General features: G+C 34.8%; 2 protein-coding genes across 9 annotated transcripts in view; one reads left to right on the top strand and one right to left on the bottom strand.

The window, feature by feature from the left end:
- The window catches only part of LOC125687389 (uncharacterized), a 212,963-nt gene that overhangs the window by 51,613 nt on the left and 146,140 nt on the right, over nt 1–15,210 (bottom strand). The window lies entirely within an intron of this gene.
- CDC14B (cell division cycle 14B) overlaps nt 1–15,210 on the top strand; it is a 47,752-nt gene that overhangs the window by 19,148 nt on the left and 13,394 nt on the right. For 5 of the 8 annotated variants that reach the window (XM_048932180.1, XM_048932175.1, XM_048932174.1 and 2 more), the window contains exons 5-12: nt 3,479–3,555; nt 5,802–5,868; nt 7,296–7,358; nt 8,268–8,355; nt 8,696–8,926; nt 10,160–10,298; nt 10,423–10,576; nt 11,271–11,371. In XM_048932180.1, coding sequence (XP_048788137.1) covers nt 3,479–3,555; nt 5,802–5,868; nt 7,296–7,358; nt 8,268–8,355; nt 8,696–8,926; nt 10,160–10,298; nt 10,423–10,576; nt 11,271–11,371 — 920 coding nt within the window. Of the gene's footprint in view, nt 1–3,478; nt 3,556–5,801; nt 5,869–7,295; nt 7,359–8,267; nt 8,356–8,695; nt 8,927–10,159; nt 10,299–10,422; nt 10,577–11,270; nt 11,372–13,705; nt 13,852–15,210 lie in introns of all 8 variants that reach the window. The other 3 variants (XM_048932179.1, XM_048932178.1, XM_048932177.1) reach the window with 1 other exon arrangement.

The following is a 15,210-nucleotide window of genomic DNA, read 5'->3' as shown; positions in this document are numbered from 1 at the left end:
TTCTTTGTTTTGAAATATGCCATTTTATTGCACCTGCCCAGATATCTTCCTACTAACCTGACGTTTTTGTAAACTGCTTTTCACCAAGAATTCCATCCAGCAGTTTCATCCACTGTTGTCTCTGAAACTGTTCCACGCATCACATCTTATGTGTGCAATCACAGCCAGAATGTACCACAATCTGCTTTTGTTCCAGAAATTTTAAGAGATCTGACTCTATCAAAGGGCTTCCTTCAGTGAATGTACTATATATTGTTTCATATGCACACTAAAAAAAACCATATCCTTGCAGTGTGTGGGGTTTTTTTTTTTTTTTTTCCATATGTACTGAGTGATGGTAGATATTCTAGTACTCAGAATTTTTCATTAGAAAATCACACTGGCTTTCTTAAATGTGCTTGTCTGTGGTGAATGTTCATGTAATTTTGTCAAGGAATATCCATTTGGATGTGTTTCTTCACTAGTGATGTCATTTCAGAATTAAAAACTAACCTGTTTCAATATCATGTGGTGTTATCTAGGCTTAATTTATTGTAACATATCCATTAGGGCAATAAAAACTTCCTTTTGCTGCTGTTACATTTGCAAACATGCTTTTGTGCTGAAGCCTGTATTATTCAAGAAGATGGTAAAAGCTTGACTGAAATGTGAGAGGAATCCTTTTCCTTTGTGAGCTACAGGTGCTTAAAGGATTAGCTAAAGTTAGCTGCCTTTCTGTTTGCCTGTTGTACAAGTATTGCTCTGTATTATCCAGCCTGGCAGCACTGAATCACTGCTTTTTGCAGAGTGATGCATTTCTGGGTACAAACTGCTGTTTAATTACAGTTCTTTTTGTTAGTGCCATGTTATGTCTCTGGTTTTTTAGTTTTTCTGGGGCAGCACTTTTTCTCTGATAAGCCAGCGGTGCTTTGTTCATATAGAAGCTGGAACTCTGTATTCATTTTGCTCCAAGACATTAAATATGACTGTATCAAAACATACAACTTGGAATTCTTTTTTCATCGTATCTATTTCAGGCAGTGAATTATGTATAACGTAAGCCTGCAGAATAGAAAGCAACTGAGGAGCAAGTCTTAAGTGATCTACCTACCTATCTAAATTTTTAAGTCTTTTTTTAATTCTAGGTATATGCTTGCAAGTTGAAATATAAATTTCACTTACACCACTTCAGTGAAAACACAGAAAAAATGCAGTTTTCATTACTACAGTAGATTATTTAAACAAAACACTTGTGTGGGTTTTTTTTTTGTTTGTTTTTTTGTTTTCTTTCCTTTGGTTTTGCTAATTGCATAGGAAGAATGCCCAGAAAATACTTAGCATTATCTAATCAGAGGAGAAACAAGAGAGGTCACCTGTTGCCATTTGTATTTTAGCTGTCTGTTGAAGATTTGTTGCAAGTTTTTTTTTTTTTTTTTCAATATCACTTCTACCTCCCATTCCGACTCTCAAGAATGCTTGTGTGTGTGCGTGCGTGTGTGTGGAGAAGATATTGCCAACACAAATTAGACCATTTGTTCAAACTGATTTTGCAGCAGCAAAAAGAATGAAATCTGCATGGCAATGCCAACTTAAAAAAAAAAAAAAAAAAAAAAAGCCAAATAAGAGTGAAAATAATGTACGTTTTTGTAAGTAATTCAAATAATAAAGTCATAGGATATCCTTCCTGAATTGGAAAGAACCCATAAGGACCACTGAGTCCAGCCCATGGCTCATCCCAGCAGTACTCAAAATCTAAGCCCTACATATGGGGCCGATGTCCAAACGCTCCTTGAACTCTAGCAGCCAGGGGCTGTGCCCACTGTCCTGGGCAGCCTGTTCCATGCAGATGCAGAACTGTTCCTAACTCCCAGCTGCCCTCCCCTCACACAGCTCCATGTTCCCTCGGGCCCTGTCTCTGTCACAGAGAGCAGAACTCAATGCTGCACCTGCGCTCCCTGTGAGGAGCTGCAGCTGCCATCAGGCCTCCCCTCAGCCTGCCCAGCTCTGGGCTGAACGCACCCAGAGACCTCAGCTGGTTCCTTGTACCACTTGCCCTGAAACCCTTTGCCATCTTCATAGCCCTCCTCTGAACATTCACTAATACTTTTGTGTGCTTCTTGTTTTGTGGCACCAGTGCTGGAGATGAGGCTGCGCAGCACAGAGCAGACAGCCCCTCCCCTTGCCAGCTGGCAGTACTGGGCCTGGTGCACCCCAGGTACTTCTGGACCTTTAGGCTGCCAGGGCACATTGCTGCCTCATGTACAACTTGCCGTCAGGTGTAGCCTTCAGGTCCTCTCATGTGGGGCTGCTCTCCAACTTCTCATTCCGGTCTGAACATACATCTAAGATTTCCTTATCCCAGCTGCAGAAGCCAGCGCCTGCTCTTCTTAAACTTCTTACAGCTGGTGATTGTCCAGCCCTCAGATTTAGCAAAATCTCTCTGCAAGGTGCCCCTCTACCCTTGAGGGATTCAGCAGCTCCTTCCACTTCAATGTCATCTGCAAGCTTATTTGGAATATTTTCAAGTCCTGTATCCTAGTCACAGATAACGTATTTAATTAGTTTCTACATTAATATGATTTCTACATAAAAGATAAACTGTAACAAAAAAGCTTACTTATATAGGAGGTGTAAATAAATTTATGGAACTTTAATGAAACAGTAAGTTCCTGAAGTGTTTTAATGCTTAGTTAATGCAATTCTAAATAAGAAGTATTAACATGAAATTATTGAACCTGATAATGACTGCTTTGTTATTAACAGTTGTTTTGTCCTGGCCACGTAGGGGATATTTCTTGATTACTGGAAGACATGATTTGCATAATGAAAGAGTTATGCAATATTTCCTAAGTAGACCTTACTGTTAGAGGATATACAAGAGTGATCAGGTATTTCATGGGGGAAGGCCATTGATATTCATGTCATTAGGTCATAGTCATGATTTTCATCTTTTTTTTGAGGGGTTTTGACAGCTAAAAGTTTGATTTGCAGTGTTTCAAGTGTATTCATTCTATTCTTAGGACTTTGCTTCTGGAACTATGGATTATTACTTTTCCTTTATGACATCTGGATTTAATTACTGAACACTGCTTCACCAGTATGAAGGAGGAAGTCCAGGATTTAGAATAATGCAAATGTACTGCTATAGGAAAATCAAAACATTTTCAAGTTACTATTTTAATCTTATCTTCTGAGCACATGTACTGTTTTGTAGAACAGATAATTCATATGTTTGCCAGTATCTTCACATTAGTCTAAAATAAATGAAATTTGGCAAATCTATACATTTTGCTTAAGAATATATGTTCATGGTTTACAAATATTTTTTATTGTTTTGCTTGATTTTATTGTTGCACACTTGTATTCTTTTGCTCTTCACGACAGTCTTTCACAGTGTTTTTGAACTCTGTCATACTTATGTCTTCTGCAGTAAAGAAGTAACTTTAAGTTATTTCTGTGAATCTTAAGATAGTTTTTCCCTCTTTTTCCATAAAAACAGATAATATATCTGAAAGAATCACCAGAAGATGCATACAAGCTTGTTTTGGCTGGCAGTGTTTCATATCTTCCTTTCAGGTAAATAGTAGTGTTATAACTTTCTGTAGCTTGATATTTTGAAGAAGAATATAGCATTTAGAAATACTACTTTTTTTTCTGTTTTGCTTTGTTGTTCTGTTGTTGTTGTTGCTATAGTTTAAAAGGGCGCAGCTTGATTTTAAGTGCAAACTTAACAGGGGGCTTGGCATCTGGTTCTGAAGTGTATGCGAAAGGTGAAGAAGCCACACTGTATACTATATACTCTTTGTTGAGCTTTTTGATCTACATTGCTTTCTACTTGACATTGCTCTTATGCTAGTAGTTGACAGTTAAAAGTCAAAATATCTTCCAGTAATCACACAAGACTTACAATACTTCTCACACTCATTTTTATTTCACTTAGCAAATGTATGAAGTAAACTAAAAATACTGTTTTGTGCCTAAAGAATGCTACCTAGCCTCTTGTGATTTAGCATAACTTTGAAGTATTTATTTTTACCAATGAGGAAATATGTAAAACCACTGGTTTGTCATTGCTTGACCCTGAGGGAATATAATCCTAGCCTTTTCTTTGTGGTTTATGCTGTACAGCTTAATTTACCAAATAAGGTTGATCAACCATGTGTAGAAAAAACTTCATAAATTCTTCAAAGAAGTGTTCCTAAAAGTTGGATGAAACTAACATTCCATTGGCTGCCTCAGTATGCAGAAAAGAATGGCCAAAAAACTTTTTAGAATGCAAGTTTGCTATCTGGTTGCTGATGATTAATTCAGTCCTTGCTTGTTTGTGTTTTCTAGCTCCTGTCCAAGAGCTGGGCTTTTGATGATTTGAATTTCCTTTACTTCTTCATAGTAAAAGTGTGTAGTAGTACCTGTCTTTACTTTCATACTTCCATCATTCCATTTCTCTTTTTAATTCCTTTTTGGATATTCCCAGAAATAAAAAGGCCTATTTAAAGACCTCTGTGTTTCTAAAAATTCTAAAGATGTATGTGGATAGCTAAGATAGCAGTTGTTCACTCAGATCACACACCATGCCCAAATCCTCAGATGATCACTTTGACAGCTCTACTGAAAAAAAATGCAAATATATTTTATATAACAAGAATTACTGATAGCTGATTTCTGAAAACGTGTTTAGTCTCCAGTATAATACATACAACATGCTGAACTATCTGGGAATTTTTCTATTTTCTTGAATTCAGCAGAACTTGCTATTGAATTCAGATTGCTCTCTCATCTTCATCTCTGCAAAAAGCTTTGCCTTTCAGAAGAATAACAGAAAGGTAGTTGATACTTCTGGTCATTACCAACAGGAAAACTTGTTAACAGCATGCAGAGAATGCTTTCCACTTGAACTGTGTTCTGTTATCACTGTCTCCCGCAGATTTTTTTTTTCACCTTCACACTCATTAGGAAGAATAGAAATAATGTGTAGAGGCAGATGTTCAAGTTCTTCAGAACTTCTTCCTCCTTTTAGTTTGAGTTTGAAGATGGTCTGTTTTTTACTTTAATGTAGCAGTAATGATTCCCTGTATTCTGATAAGAGCTGCAGGTTTTCAAAAGTAGTTGTTCTAACAAGATAAAATATCATCTGATATTGATTGTCTATTTTTTACCTGACTGAAGTATTCCTGTAGAATGCTTATTTGACTGTGCTTATGGAGTCTAGTAATGGTTATATACCGAGAACATGCTATTTTTGCATCAAGAAGATTTAGGAAAAAAGTAGATGAAAGAGTTTTGATGAGAACCAGTTTCTCAAGTTTAAGCATTAACTATTCTGTGTGTCTTATAAATCTTTTAGCATATCCATACAAATGTGTATCTTGACAGTTTTTTCAAGAAGATACTGTTCACATATATTAAAAAATGCATTTGTGAAGTGTCTTTTTTCTTTAAATGGAATTTGAAGAAGAAAATTGCAGTGTATTACAGTTTGATGTTTTTGAAAGTGAACTTCAGATAGAAATGTTTTAAGATTGTATGTTACAGTGTGATTATTGTTTTGCATCAGTTTTTGCCATAGGGAGTTTCTGTTATTTTTCATGTATTTCTGTTCTTTGTTGACATGTACATTGAGCATGTTACATTTAACAAAAGATATAACTAGAGTATTTTCTGTGTTGTTATTATGAGATACAAGGGTGGAAATTAAGTAATTGTTCAACAATATTTTGCAATACTAGAAATTCTATTTATCTTTTAATGTTGCTTTAGAGAAATATAGAGAAATAGAGATTTAAATGGGAAAACTTAACTGTTTTGATCATCTTGTACTACAGGGATGCTTCATTTGGTACTTGCAGTTTTCATCTAACTTTGCTGGATTGTTTTCATGCAATAAACAAGGTAAGTTAAACAGTATTTTTTTTAGTGTGAAACATCAGCTAATTACTGCCCAGCAGAAAAAGAAGCCTTTGAAAGCTAGTAGCTAATTAGTCTGTTACAGCTACAATTACAGCAAATTTTCTGATTGTTACCAGCTTATTATGTATTATGCATTGTCACAGAACTGGGTGGAACATCCCTAGAAGTGAATTTATGCCATGCGTAGTCAACTAGAAAAGTTTCTAAAGGGGAAATGTTGACTTCTGTTTAATTAATCTTTTCAGGACAGTCGTTTGTATCTCTGATCCCTAAGAGCTGCTTAACAGTTTTATCAGATGACCCACTTTTGCCTTTGAATTTTGCTTTTGAATTGCTTATTGGTGCTTTTTAGGCATTTTCAGTATGTAATTGTAACTTGAAGTTTTGCTTCAGTATTATAAATGCAACAATGTTACAAGCTGATTTTTTTTTAATCACAAATTATTACAACCTACTGTCTTACAGCAGTACAGTGGTGACTAATGTGTCATTTTAGAGCAAGGAGAACTTGAATGCATTCTTTTTCATCTATATGAAAATTGAAGAGGCATATATGAATATTCTGTGGCTCTCCATTCCATTACTGTTTGTTTTTTTTTCATTGTGTCTCTGCCAAATACCGTTCTTTCTATTGCATAAGCCAACTTCTTGTAGTTTTGAGATTTTTCAGGTGTTTTTCTGTGTTCCAACATTGGCTGCTCCTTTGCCAAGAGCAGTGAATTGCTATTCTTTTCAATACTGGTGAACAACAAGAAAAACCACAATGGGCTATGCAATATGAGAAGAGATTTGAATTTGATATTCAAAATATGTGATGTTATGAGATTGTCTGCATTTGCTCTTTCTGACTTAATAAGTGATAAACTGCCAGTTACCAGAAAGTTTACATTTTTTATACTGTATTAAATATAATGGCTGTAGATAATAAGGAGCATCAAGGACCACACTGATTTCTCTTTAGAACTGTAGGCTTAGTATATCTGCAGCCAGTTCTTAATTAGTGAAGATATAAGAATCTTAATAGAATACGATCCTTACACAAAAATATTTATCTTTGAATACAGATTTCAGAATATACCCATAATTTAAATAGGTAATGTTTGCCGGTTATTTTTCTCTTTGGCATATCTTACTACTAGCAGTAATAAAAAGACAGTACACTTATAAAATATGAATTTGGTGAAAACAGAAAGACTTCCTCATGTAACCTCACTTCTATTATAATTTACAAATCGGTTTTTCCTGTTTTGTACCAAGACTCAACTGTTGTGTATTTTTTCAAATGAATTAAGAAATTCCTCTGAAAGGATAGAGCAAGTAGTAAGAGGCATTCAGTAACCTGAAAGAGAAATTAACTGTCCTCACTGAAAATATGCTATTTTTGTTAAAAGTTGTATTCTGGATTTTAGGCTTTGCAGTATGGTTTTCTGGATTTTGATGAATTTGATGTAAATGAATATGAGCATTATGAGGTATGTGTATCAATCTTCTGATTAGTTTGCTATTAATGCCATTATGATTGTTTATAATATGTGCTATTTGTCTGTAGTATTATGTTCCATTTCTTTTTTACCTCTTTCAACTGTGATTGCTAAATATAGGTGAGTGATCAGAGAGAGTATTCAGAGTCAGATTTAAGCGTAGTCAGCCTCAAACATAGTGGAGAAAAGCAGAAAACAGCACTGAAATACTTTTTTCCCCATGTTTTTATTAAAGTCTTGGAAGGTGATGAGGGAGCAGGAATTTGTTCCTTGGCAATCTTTAAAAAGTGTAGCATATTTTTGAGCAGTTACAGTGGGCAGCTTGAGGGCAGACATGTCCAAGTCTTAACTGATTTCTGAAAAACAATTGAAGTGTGCATTTGTTAACACAAAGCAAAATTATAATACCATTCTTTAAACTAAAGAAGAAGACAGGACTGGGAAACTTAAAGCCTCCAACAAGTTTGAGGTGTAGGAAATTAATATGAAGTTAAAGGACTACAGTGTCTGAATATATAAAGTCTCAGAAATGCAACACTGCTAGTTATCATTAAAGAGAAATTTAGGTATTCTTAGAATCTAAAAAATCATTATTTAAATAATGAAAAAGAGGAAGATCATAGCTTAGAAACCTATAAAAATGTTAGAATTGGAAATTGCTCTTCATCTGAAGCTTACCAACGGCATTGTTCTAAAACTGTAATTTAGAAAAGGGAAAATACAAGCAAGATGAGTGAGATTAAAAACAAGTGACAGCCTCCTGATGAAGCAAAAAGCAGGTCACTAACACTTTCTTTGACAAAAATTTTACATCACGTCTATCTAGCATGTATTTTGAAACAATAAGGAAAAGCCTGAAAATACAGGGATAATGATAAACCAAGCATTTTCTCTTGACAGAGAGCAGAAAATGGAGATTTTAACTGGATAATACCAAACAAATTCATTGCCTTCAGTGGACCTCATTCAAGAAGTAAAATTGAAAATGGTATGCTTAAAAAAGGAGGTGGGGGACACAAGCCCACTGCTTACTTAGTTGGTTGCTACCAGTAAGAAAAAGCTTTAAAAATTGTTCCTCAAATAGTGTGTTTTTTCCTTGGCTCTGTTTCTTTTATAAGAACCCTGGTAGTAAAATTGTAATGCTTGGTTTAATTGCATCTGATCTAGGTGATTATTTTAAAATTCCATTTTCAGTTACACTATTTCTTTATGTTTGTCATAAGTTTTATTTTGAAAGTGTTTTCTTCTGTTGGTTTTCAGTCTTCATTTATTTTACAGTTTGAGTCTCATTCTTCTTCCTCTCCCCTACTTTCTTTTTTTTCAAATAGGCTATCCACATCTTGCTCCAGAAGCTTATTTCCCATATTTCAGGAAACATAAGGTCACCACTATAATACGCCTCAACAAAAAAATGTATGATGCCAGACGTTTTACGGATGCTGGATTTGAGCATTTTGACCTCTTCTTTGCTGATGGAAGCATACCTAATGATACCATCGTTAAAGCATTTCTAAGTATTTGTGAAAATGCTGAAGGTGTTATAGCCGTTCATTGCAAAGGTACAGTTACAAACAATTTATATTTCAAGTTATAGTTCCTAGGATATTTCTCACCCTAAGGTCCCTTCTACAGCCCCATTACAATTCTGTAATTCCTTTACATCTAGTTACTGACAACTTTGCTAAGCAACAGCTTTCCTGCGCACATTCTTTATGTGCTTTTGTTTTGCTCTTTGTCTTCTAGTTTTTTAAGTTCCATAGTAGTCTTTCCAAATATTTCAAGAATGAGATTGCCGGATGCAAGCTTGCCATTATTAGCATCTCTTTCTACTAGAAAGCGTTAGCACTTTCAGAAGGTTGTTTTGATTTGGAATTTGCAATACTGGCAAGGTTTATAGGTATTTCTGAAAACATGAATAAATACACCCAAGTTATAAATTTTTAAAAACATCAGTAGAGCTTTTTGAGAAAAGTAATCATGAAGTATTGGAGTGTTCCTACAGAACCATAACTATTTTCATCCCTCTGAAAACCTCTATACTACCACAGTACTACTGTGCTGGGTATCTCTGAATGCCTGTTACTTGGCAATGTAACTCAAAAGGAATGGCTGTTGAGAACATGCCCAGCATAGCTTGAATGTAGCTTGCTGAGGCATAAAGATTTCTGCAGTTCCAGAGCAACTGTTTTCCCTTTCACACCAGATAATGATTGGAGGAGAAAGGTATTTCTTAAACGTTTGCTTGGGACCTTCAGAGGCTTCATTTTTTTTTTTCTCTGGATTTTCACTTGCTATGTGTTTAATAGGATTATACTGTAGACATGACCAGAACAGCTTCTTGACTGTACACTTACATTCTCTACCAGGATGTGAAATCTAGGCATATCATTTAATTGATTATATTTAAAGTGGTACAAATGTTTTGTGTTCCTTCAAAATAAGATGTCTCTGATATTTATCATGCTGATGATGTCAAGACTACCTTACAGTCCTCAGCCTCCTATAACTCTTGAGAAACAGTGGAATGCTCTAGCCTGTTCTTATAGCTGGACAAAGCACAGAAAGTGCTGTGTGGTTGTCTTGTCTGTTGGACTATACTGAAGGTTTTTACACAGATGTTCAGTAGATTATTAAATGAAAGAATGTGATTTGACATTTATAGAAAGTGATAAAGCAGGCCACAAAGCTGGCTATCTTCTTTTCCTTTTCACATTTATCACAGTGTCTGTAGCTGCAGCAGCTTTCAGATGAAAACAAGCATATTAAAAACCCCATCTTTTTATCTTACACAGCTGGTCTTGGACGAACTGGCACACTTATTGCCTGTTATATTATGAAGCATTATCGAATGACAGCTGCTGAAACTATTGCCTGGATTAGGATAAACAGACCAGGTTCAGTGATCGGACCACAACAGCATTTCCTAATGAAGTAAGTAGATTGACTTACTAATTTTGAAAATAGATTCGTAACTTTATGTTCTCTTTTTATTCTATCCTTAAATTTTGTGTTGTTAATTTGTTGGTTTTTGGGTTATTTTTCTGTACTGTGATAGGAAACAGCCAGAACTTTGGAGAGAAGGAGATCTTTTCCATCAAAAGTTGAGACGGAACTGTAAAATGGGTGTAACAAGAATCGTGTCAGGAGTAGGTCATATTTCAATTAATGGTATTAGAAACAGGAGGACAATCCAAAACGACACTGAACTGGTAACCATCTGAATATCTTGCTTTTGTGAAAATTGCAAATGCTCTTGAGGATTTCTTAGATTCTAAAGAAACATGTGGGTACAATAAAGCTGTGATATTAGATTCCTTTTTCTGTTTTCCTTTTTCCTATCAAGAGGTTTGGGGATAAAAATGCTATGGACAGGAATTATGATTTTAAAAACAAAGTGCAGTACATCGGTGAGGTAGGAGAATTATCATTGTAGTTGATCCTTGCAGTTAGATAAATATTAGAACAAACAATATTAGAGCTTAAAATTTGCAGACAAAAATTCTGTAAGTGTTTTTTGGATTGCCAGTTAAATTATTGTATTACTTTCTGTGTTTTGAGGGGAGGAATGAAAAGTTTTTCACTATATTTAGCTTTGAAAAATTACAGCTTCTGTACAACTTTTTGAAGCTGTCTGCTTTCTTTAAGAGGTAGATAATTGCTGGAAATGGCAAGTGAGTATTGTCTTGTACCTGAACAGTGGTTTGAGATGTGTTTCCAATGTTGAACATTTTGATGCATGCAAATCACGTGACATCACAGGAAATTTATTTATTTAAGTGAATTTCTTTCAGTTTTATGCTGGCAGCCTTTCTTTTGGGGATAATTCTAAATTTATGATTTAAAGTAAAGTTAATTCTTTCTAAGTGTGTACTTTTAAACTTTGGCTTTTTCCCTCTTATCCAGTACAGTGATGAAGATGAAACAGACAGTATAACGCAAGGTGATAAGCTTCGTGCTTTGAAAAGTAAAAGGCAGGCAAAATCTACAACTGCATCTCCACAAAAGTAAGTCATTTTACGAATGCATAAATACCAGAAATGCTTTTATTCTGCTCTTCATGCATTTTTACCTTAGCGCTTATAAATTTGTTGGCAGGACTGATTTTGCTCATTTAAAACAAGCGTGAGATTCACCTTTTTCCTAAAAGTTCTGCTGAAGGCATTAAGGAAGCAGGAGAACTTGGTTGAAGACCTGCATTATTCACTTTCTTTCTCTTTGTGTTAATCTTTGATTCCAGTGCTCTGTGCTCTGGAAATTCCTGTAGTACTTATGAATGCCGTATGCTAGTAATTTCTTCTTCCTTTCTGTGGTAAAATAGCAGTGGAAGAATATGACTGATTGGTGGTGTTTGATTGCTTGAAATATGGTGTGTTCATAGTTTTCAGTAGGGCCAGCTGCTTAAGAATAGTTGAAAGAAAAATCTTTAGCTTTGTTTTATTTCCTTCTCCTTGGAGGACATACCCTAAATCCTATGGACTTTGGGATAATGGCTGACATTCAGGAAGGCAGGTAGTAGTAGTATTTCAATAAATAAATTCTAAGGAGGCCTGTTCTATTTTGGAACTTGGTATGTTAGTCTCCTTATTTAAAACAAGCATGAAACACCACCTGTAAAATAAAGTTTGTAGGCAACTGCTGTTTGCATCTGTTGTAGAAGGAAAAAATTTTGTCTCCCCATACATAAACTGCAAGGGAATGCAAGATGTGAAAGATATATCCAATATCTCATTTGTTTGCTAGGAAAGAAAGGGCGGTAGATTTTTGCAAATATTACAATACTGGAATTATAGACCAAAGGCAACTTGGCTTTTTTTATGCTATATTTCTGAAGGAATCATAAGGCATAATTCATAGCTAATTATGGGCCATCAAACTTTTAGGAAAGTGAGAAGTACATAGTAAGAATATGCTAAAGTTACAAGAATATCTTTGGATAGCCTCACACATTGCTGTGTAAGAATTTGACTTTTGTTTTAATTAAAAGAATCTCTGTTGTTCACAGTCATCATTTACACAGACAATCATGTAATCAACAATATATGAAGAGCAAAGCCTGTACCAACTGAAATTTTTTTAAAAAGTAGAAAAATCAGACAATGCAAAAAAAAAACAAACAAAAAACAAAAAAAAAAAACAAAACCCACCTCAGCGTACTCGAATAGTAAAGTAAAAAATAGCTACCTTGCACATTATTTTCTGAGGCATGTGTTGCCTTCATTTGTACTTCCTAGTATTTTTTTCACATGTATATAATAAAGTTTGTGAAAAGTCTCAGTTACAGCATGTTCTTTAGAATGAATGTTGACTGGGTAATTTATGTTTTGATAGTTTTGCATATTGGCACGGGGAGGTGGTTTACTAACAAGGAATTGGAATTTCCTTTCTACTGTTTCTTGCAGGAAATTACTTTATGGTTTGTACTGAGACTGAGTACAGCTTGTACTGAGATAATGTGATGACAGTGTTACTGTTATTAAACCAAAATACCAGTAGGAATGTTTAGCTGCCTTACCAGGATTAGTTATCATACCTAAACAGCTCTTAGCCTTTTTCTGTTTTAGTTCAGAATCTTAAAAAGTAGTTAATTCTGTTGAGAAATTGATTTTGTATGAGCAAACAAGAAGAAATTTCTAAATCCTCTATGTAGTTTTATTTCAGAGAGAAAACAAAAGAACTACTACAACAAAAAACACAAGCAAAATAAGAGCACCAGAAATCAAGAGGATTACAGTCTTTTGAGGGCTAGGAGCATTACTTTGAGTCACAAGGGGTTTCTGTAATAGCATTTTGAAGATGATTGTATGACCGTTATGTGATTTTATGAATGGATGCTTTGTGTATGTTCCAATAAGCAATGTGGTATACCTTTGGCAAAGAGAATATCAATTAGCTTTGGCAGTTTTGAATGCAGGAAGTAATGCAGCCTTGCTGTTTTGAGTGTTCACATAAATAGTTGCTAGAAAGTGATCTGGCTCAGGGCGAGTATTTTTGTATCAAAACATATGGTTGTGAAGTAAGATCTATTGGTACAGGCTGTTCAAACTGCATAAGAGATGGCTACAAATGGTCTAGAGTGCATTTATTTTTGAAATATTGACAACAATTTTCTTTGGAAGAGATTACTTTAGTGAGGATTTCAAGAAATTTTGTTCTGCTTCCTGTAACACATAGATACATTTGACAAGTTACAGTTACATGGGTTCATATGGAAAGTAAGAAAATGCTTGACTAAGATTATGGAGCAGTATGCTTTATAAAGAAACAAGCTAAAATGCAGCAATAGCTTTTGCTTTCGAATTTTTGTTCATCTTTTCCTCCCCCTCCAACCCCTTTTTTAGATGGCTCCTAGCTATGCTGGTGTCTACACTGTGTAGCATTGTCATCTGGTGGATTGTATGTGGCTCCCTTCTTCCCAGCCTGCTATTCTGTCTAGATGGTTTAAGAAAATAGTAACCATCAGGACCCCCTGAGAGAGAGCCACTGTGTAAGTGTCCCATTCCATTTCTCTTTAATAACTCATGCTTTCTGTCTGGTGTGTCTCATAAATGCATGTTTTCACATCATGTTCCTTACTGACTTTGTTGCAAGAGTAAATTTCACTGCTCTCGCTTGTTGTATTTTTGTATATATTATTTGAAATAACTGAGTGATTTTTATGGCTGGCTTGCAATACAGAAGGTGCAGAGCTTTTATGTTTAGGGTAATTTATAATTTTGAAGCCTTTCGTCTTTGCGTGCTCCTGCAAATAAGTAAAACTATATTTGTAAAAAGGAAAAAAAAACCAAAACTGGTTTATAATGTAATCCTCTCCTTTGCATATTGCAAGTGAAGATGTTAGCTCCAGTTTTACTTCAAAATTTATAAACTTGCAAAGGCGCTTAATTTCCTAAATGATGGTAGTATTATTCGTGTGAAATACCAGGAATTAGAATTAGTTAGAAGTGGCAGTAGGTTTTTGTTTTTGTTTTTTTTAAAAAACATTATAGCATTATGCAGTAAGAGACAGTAAAATTTTACTTTTTTTTGACCTTACAACAGAAGATGAGACAGATTGCAGTATTAGGTCAAAGCTCATTTGTTTACTCAAACAAGCTGTTTTCATCTTTTGTTCTTAGGTATTTTTATAGAGCATTATAGGAATATTTTAATACTTTCTTTCTGTTACTTAAATTCAGAAGTTAAATCATTAAAAATACATTCATTACTTGTGTACAATTTTTACTCTTTTCTCCACTTTTGTCAGACTGGTTGGAGCCATTTTTTACTTGGTGCAATATCTTCATCAATGGCAACTTTCATCTTTTGGCCAAATAAAATTTCAGCAGCACACAGAACTTTCAGGAAACCCGTAACAGCTTCTTTCTGTTTGCTTCTTTGTCTCCATGAGGCTGCTCTACCACTACTACTACCTCCACTATGTTAACTTCATGTGAATGCTTGAAAATTCAGTGCTTATAGTGAAAGATCAGGAGCCTTGCAGCCACACTTATAAAAAGCACAGAAATAATTTTGCTGAAGTAAAGGAGTCGGTCTGAAAACAAAAACTGGGGGAATGGTCAACTATTTTGTTATTCTGCTAGCCTTAGCTGAGGTCATTTTAATCTAGTCTTCTGCAGAAATAAATAAATAAATAAATAAATAATAAAAAACCCCTAAGATCAAATTATCTTCTTTTTTTTTCTTCCCATTGGTACCTAACTTTGCCAGAGAACACACTGAAATGAGACTTGTTTTGAAAACTTTCCTCTCAGTGTAGCATTAGTTCTCGTCTCAGCATTTTACAGGAGTTTTACAGAAACTCAGATTTCTAAAGGCAAACTGAAAGAATAAATTTTGAACACCA

This window comes from Lagopus muta, chromosome Z, assembly GCF_023343835.1.
Source record: "Lagopus muta isolate bLagMut1 chromosome Z, bLagMut1 primary, whole genome shotgun sequence".
In the NCBI taxonomy this organism is placed as follows: Eukaryota; Metazoa; Chordata; class Aves; order Galliformes; family Phasianidae; genus Lagopus; species Lagopus muta.
This window is presented reverse-complemented; position numbering and strand designations above follow the sequence as displayed.